Source organism: Drosophila subpulchrella, chromosome 2L (assembly GCF_014743375.2).
Source record: "Drosophila subpulchrella strain 33 F10 #4 breed RU33 chromosome 2L, RU_Dsub_v1.1 Primary Assembly, whole genome shotgun sequence".
Lineage (NCBI taxonomy): Eukaryota > Metazoa > Arthropoda > Insecta > Diptera > Drosophilidae > Drosophila > Drosophila subpulchrella.
In genome coordinates this window covers 4,215,482-4,221,846 of record NC_050610.1, presented here as the reverse complement: position 1 = coordinate 4,221,846, position 6,365 = coordinate 4,215,482, and the positions used below count along the sequence as shown (strand labels likewise).

Here is a 6,365-nt window from a genome sequence, read left to right as displayed (position 1 = left end):
TTCTTTCATCACAGACAAAAAAATTACCCGTCTATAATAATATGTAGTTTATGATGATGATGAAAATATGAAAAGTAAAGTGTTGATTTTTTTTAAATTGGTTTAATCAATGGGTTTTATAAACAGAAGTCTCATTTTCAAAGCCGTCGTCCTTAGAATATCCTCCTTCTAGAACTGCTGACCCTGGAACCCCTGGCCCAGGCCGCGCAGCTCCTCCATGAGAGCCGCCATTCCTATCCTCTGGTGATAGCGCTGGTGCTGCTCCTGGTTGGGCTTTCCCAGGTAGAAGGGAACCTGCTCCGTGTAGGCGCCCGCGGATCCATAGGCAGGGGCCTCCTGGGCACAAGGGACGGTGGCGAGGTTGGGCTGGCAGCTAAACAGGTAGTTGGTGGGGCAGGCGGGAGCCGGATAGCCAGGAGCCGAGTATCCGGCATTCGGGCAGGAAGCACCAGCAAGGGCCACAAACGCAGCGACGATTAAAGCGACGATCTTCATATTAAATTCCGTGATTTGCAACTGTAACTTTGTCACCTCAGTGAGGCCTCTTATAGGTTCATGCGTTTACCAAACTAAAACTCTGCATTTTTTAGGTACGCTTAAAAAACTGCAGTGCCAACACATTGCAAGCAATTTAAACTGGGTGAATTGGTGATTGAGGTTTTCATTAAGGTCTTCCAATTAGCACCGAATAAGTCAAAAAATATTGTCTCCATGCAGTCTGTCCCTCTTTTGTGGTTTCATCACAACAAAATAATTAAATAATTGTGTTTAAAGTGTAATGAGTAAACATATTTTTCATTTTTAGAGTCTCAGCTGTTTTTTGACCAAATATGTTTGAGCACTTGCAGTCTTTCCCTTATTTGTGGGTTCAGCACAATAAAATAATCAATCAATTATGTTTAAGGTGCAATGTGGAAATATATTTTTGCCATTTTTACAGTCTCAGCTGTTATATGACCAAATATGTTTGAGCAATTGCAGTCTTTCCCTTATTTGTGGGTTCATCGCAATAAAATAATCAATCAATTATGTTTAAGGTGCAATGTGGAAATATATATTTTTTCTTACAGTCTCAGCGGTTTTTGACCAAAAATGTTTAAACAACTGTATATATCAGTTTTCAGCAACTATGTATGGTCAAATAATGATTTCGTATTATTTATGATAATTTCGGGTAGACTTTTGGATCAGTTCTATTAACTACAGGCTTTGTTTGGCAGAGGAAAATATTCCGCTTAATTTTTAAAAATGTTTGCGACCTTCTCTCCCTCTTTTTCTCCTAATTTTTATAGTATCCATTCTCGTTCTTCTCTGTTCCTAGACTTTTATAAAGCTAGGAAATGCAATATTTTTGAATCAAGGCGCCATGTGTTATTCCTCTTCCATAAATATATAATTATAATTTTTCCGATCTAGTACCACCAACCTCTTCTTTCTATTTGACCCCCCATTCTGCATAGCAACAGCCCCTACCCACTCTCTTCTCAACTCCTACAATTCTGTTCTCATAAAACAGTGATTTCACAAAGTGGACCACCTAGCCAGTGTTGTGAAACGGCAGCATGAAAACTTTTAATTTGATACGTTTACGCCTAAATGAATGCAACACCTTTTTAAGGGATAGCAAATAGGTTAGGGGTTTGAGTGACGGGTAGATTGTATTCGAATAAACGCCACCTATCGGTGTTCCACAAAACAGATCAGTTAGCGAATACAGGAACCAGTATACGAGATTAGGCTTTGGAGACTTTTTCGTTGTCTCTAGTTTATCGTATTTACGATATACGATACGATATATTTTAAAATTTCTCAGAAATTAAAAGAATCAAGGCGTTGCCAGACCGAAAAAATGCTGTCTCATGTTAAGGGGAAAGGAGTTGTGAAAAAAGTGGTGAGGGGTTGTTGCTATGCAGAATGGGGGCAAAGAGAAAGACGATGTTGTGTTACCAGCTCAGGAAAATTATGACTCATGTTCATAAAGAGGAAGAACACTTGGCGCCTTGATTCAAAAATATTGAATTTTTTAGCTTTTTAAAAGTTTAGGTTCAAAAAATAGAAGAAAAAAGGGAGAGAAGGTCGCAACAATTTTAAAAAGAAATAATTAAGGACACCTAGTTAACCGATACGCAATTAAGCTCTTCATCTACTTCATCTAGTTCTAAGCCTGAGACAATAAATAATAGTATTATAATAAATTTATTTAACATTTTGAAATTTATTTGATATAAAAAATAAATTAATAATTTCATTTTACCATGGATTGCAGCCATTGTTATCGGCACCGGACTGGCCAAAAAGGTAATTTGGTAAGGTATAATTTGTGTAATGTCAGGCCTTCTGGTAGATAAGGATTGCCGCTCGCTGTGTCTTTTTCCGTTGAACATCTTCTCGGTTTTCAAAATGCGTGGTGAACGAATATTCGGATATATATATACTAAAAATCAATTCAATTTGTAGTTATAGCTCGGGATAATAGAATTTATCAGAATATTGCAAACAAAATTAAACCTTAGAAACAAAATTATTTGGTAAACGAAGTAGTTTTTATTGTATGTGTATTTCCTTCACCGAAATTGAGCAACAAATGGAAATTTTGTCGAATTCCGGACAGTTTATGTCATCTTTTAGTCATAACTCGTATTTGACCTGCGTCCAGTTATTATGGAAATCCTAATTGACTTAAAAGAATCAGTCGTAAATTTCTTCGTATAGTCCATAAATTGAAGGCTCGATTTTTAAATGTATCCTATGCAAATTCCAGTTTCCAGGAAGCATACCAAATAATGCTTTTTTTCAAAAAATATATTATGAAAAGAGGCAATTAGAAAGTGTATTTCAAAACATTATTCATATTACGAAATTGCTATCATATTTCTTGATTATTTAATTTACTAACTTTGGCTGCAGACGTGGCTTAATAATTCAGTGGTTACTGCATACGTGAATAACTTTAATTGTGGCGATGAAAATAAACCGTTTCTCATGTCGAATCGAAAACCCCTCTGATCTTGTTTTGGATCTAACTTTCGTTCCCCCCGAACGAAGGGAGGAGTTAACTTTAATTTGAGAAGGATCGCGACCGCCGGATTGGGACAGGCAATTACGCACATGCACCATATACTACACATACGCATAAGATCAGCCTGTATCAGACCTAAATTTTAATCATAGGCTTTGTGCCGATCGCCTGCCGCTGGCCTTCAAAGTGGGGCACCTTAGTTTCTGGACTGGATGCCCCGAAAGGCGGGGGGAGAGCCGTTTTGATTGCCCCCTCTAACGGTAAACAAATACCTGGCCTGTTTGCGAGAGCGATCGATCCAGACATGGCCCCAAGATATACATCTTAACTGGAACTCCAATTGAAGATGCGCGTGCACTCGAAGGGGGAATATTTTGTTCAATGGCCTTGGGTTGTATCTTAGGTGGAGTTTTAATTGCTTATGGGTTCAGTTGATGATCAATGAATATTAAAGCCGGGTTCCAAGGCTGACTTTGGTTTATAGAGCCCTCCATCTACGACTTTTTATTGTCTTCAGCTCCTTTGTGTTCTCTTAACCTTTTTTTAGACAATGGCCAGGGATCGGTGGCCTTAATCGGCATTGGCTCGAGCCACCTGCCTTCGCTTAGACGGCGGCTAAGACTGACCCAGCTGCTCCAGCTTTTGCTCCCCGACTTGGTCCTGCGGCTGAGGAGGAGGATCCAGAACACACAGAGCACACATGGAGACAAACACCGAGGGCAAAAAGCAGACAAGCCAATAACATGTCTCGGTACTTAGCGGAAGGTCCGGCGCCGGATCCTCCATGATCCTTCGCCCACGGGCGATAGGTCCTTGCACTGAGAAAATGTTGCTTTCGAATATGGGGTATTTTTTCAAATTATACAAATGCTTTAAAAGACCTAGTTTTTCACCACCTATCTATATAATACAGTATCTATCTATAGACCCGAGTATCTAAATAATTTAAGAAAGAATTTGAATCTAAGCTATACTATCATCAAATATATATTGTAAACTGAAGACGACTACCTTTATATAGTTAAAACAAGATTAAGAATTTGAGACTCCGTGAGTAAATTTTGTTTAACATTTATTTTAAAAGAGTTTCTATTTTCTATATGAGTTTTACAATAGGTAAGCCCCACTCATTGTCTTCTCCTATGGGTTACCCATTTTTAACTTTAAATCGTTTTTTGATGTACAACATTAAAGGATACTTTTTTTCAGTGCTTAAAGGAGTAGCCTGCGCTGCAGCCCAACACTTTTTACGACATCTAAGTTGATCGGGCCAAAAAAGAGCCAGTGTGTTGCCACACTTTCCTTCTGGTAATTTAAGACTGTCTTTCCTTGCCACCACCAACAGCAGTCGTCAATTATGAGATGGAGTTGGCCAGAGGTTTCGCCCAATCGCGAACGTTGACGAAATGCCGAGCTTTGTTTTAAATTAAATTTAATTAGCAGCAGCTCAGGCGAACGAACACCTTTCAGGTGCTCCCCTTACGAGCAGGCCGCGTCTTTATAATTCATGCCTTCGGAACGGGGCACGTGTCTGTTTTGGCCAAAAACAGGAGCAGCTGCAAAGGCTCCAACACGGGGCCTAACCAGGCCAAAACTGTGGGATGGGGGCTACATATAAAGAGGCAGGGGATGGCGATGAGGACAAGATCCGTGTGCAACCAGCGCTAACAATGCCGTTATAAGTGGCCCATTAACACGGTGTCAACCGCCATGCAACAGCAATTTCCGTCGCCATTGCCATTTATCGATTTTCAAATTCCATTCAGCGCGGATTTCTATGGGAAAACGGAAAGGGAAGGGGAAGGGGAAGCGTACTCCTAGGATATAGTCGTATTGAACACGATTAATGGGGCCAACTAGTTGGCGGATGCACAGGGCCCGGATGTTCAGCGCAAGGATGTTCGGCGGGGCCACTGGTGGGTCACAGATACAATTCGAGACCATTTATTAAATAAAACTTTATTTATTGGCAGTAAATGCATTTCAGCCCATCGAAATGGGGCCATACACAATAGGTTCTTTATAAGAATAGTTGGTGAACGAATAACCCAGAGAGAGTTTTTAGAAAGAACATAAGTTAGACAAGGTTTTTAAGAAGTTATATTAGTAGAATAACAAAATACGTTCTTTTCAGGGCGATCCCGATTTTATTATTGAGTTTTAAAGTCGTATTTGAATTTTTAGAAGTGTGTTTCCTAGAGAAAGTTATTTAATTAAATATCTTATTTCTATTGAGATTTTGATGATAAAACTATATTGACTAGAACATTTCCAAGTATCAACGAAATGGACTCAAAGTTAAATCAAATTGGATAACATTTACCGAAAACAAACTTCAAATATTAATTTAAGATATCAAAGTATATGAAGTGCACATCAATTTCAGATTATGTGAAAACATTATACAGATATTTGAGTCCTTGTTTAAAAGGCTTTTAGAAAATTGTGTAAGAGCATTACATGTATCCTATCTAAAATAATAATAAATGAATGATGAATCCCCTCCCGCATAATATACATATATTTTATATACATTTACGCATTTCTTAAGTAATTAAGGATAGCAACAGATCTTAAGTTTAAATATTATCCTTAAAGATTTCGTTCCTACCTGTTGGTTCCGCAATTCTCACGGCGTACAAAAGTGCTGCAGTGGCTCCTAAATGGAGCTGAGCTATATACCGCGATTCCTTTTCCCCTTCCTTTGGTGGCGATCTTCTAGCTACTGAGATCAGTTTGAAGACGTTTGGCTTAGTTTCATCTGGAATGGTAAGAGTAGAGACAGTCATTAAGTAACCAAATGGCAGGCTGAACAGGAAATCGAAAATAAAAGCAAGAAGAGCGGTGATCACACGGGCATACAACTATACCTCATACTACATATAAATATTTATGTGGCTATGTTTGCGTACATTCTTCGGCTTTTGCAATGAGAATTTCAAAGTCAAGGTTAACAGAAACATTTGCCCGTTTCGTTTCTCGGTTTTGTCTCCTTTTCGCGATCGCTTCTCTTATTTTCTCGTCGTTTCCCACTGTCCGCGGGCGAAATGCAAGTGCAAGTGTGAGTATCGTGTATCTGTGTGTGGGTCTAACAGCTACATACGCTGCGCATGCGCACTGCGCAGTTCGAGTTTGCACTGCTGGAAGTGTTGTCCGTTGTCCCGCCGCCTGTGGTTGTTGCTGTGTCTGATTCCAGTCTGCCAGACAACCGAAAACAACAAGAACAACAACGGGAGAACGTCCTGGCTTGCTGTTCACTTGATCGGGCTCAAGTACAGAGCAGCCTCGGGAATTTTTGGTATTAAGCCCATATCACACTGGACTAAGCAAAAACATTTCGCCTTTT

The 6,365-nt window shown here is 39.5% G+C and overlaps 1 protein-coding gene across 1 annotated transcript; it reads right to left on the bottom strand.

Moving 5' to 3' along the window:
• Nucleotides 1-86: 86 nt before the first annotated feature.
• Nucleotides 87-510, bottom strand: LOC119548588 (vitelline membrane protein Vm32E). Its single transcript, XM_037855921.1, has one exon. It carries the CDS (start codon nucleotides 493-495, stop codon nucleotides 169-171), a length of 327 nt encoding a protein of 108 aa, XP_037711849.1. The 5' UTR covers nucleotides 496-510; the 3' UTR covers nucleotides 87-168.
• Between the last annotated feature and the right edge of the window lie 5,855 nt (nucleotides 511-6,365).

Coding starts and splice junctions, on each gene's coding strand:
- LOC119548588 (XM_037855921.1), bottom strand. CDS start 495: ATGAAGATCGTCGCTTTAATCGTCGCTGCGTTTGTGGCCCTTGCTGGT.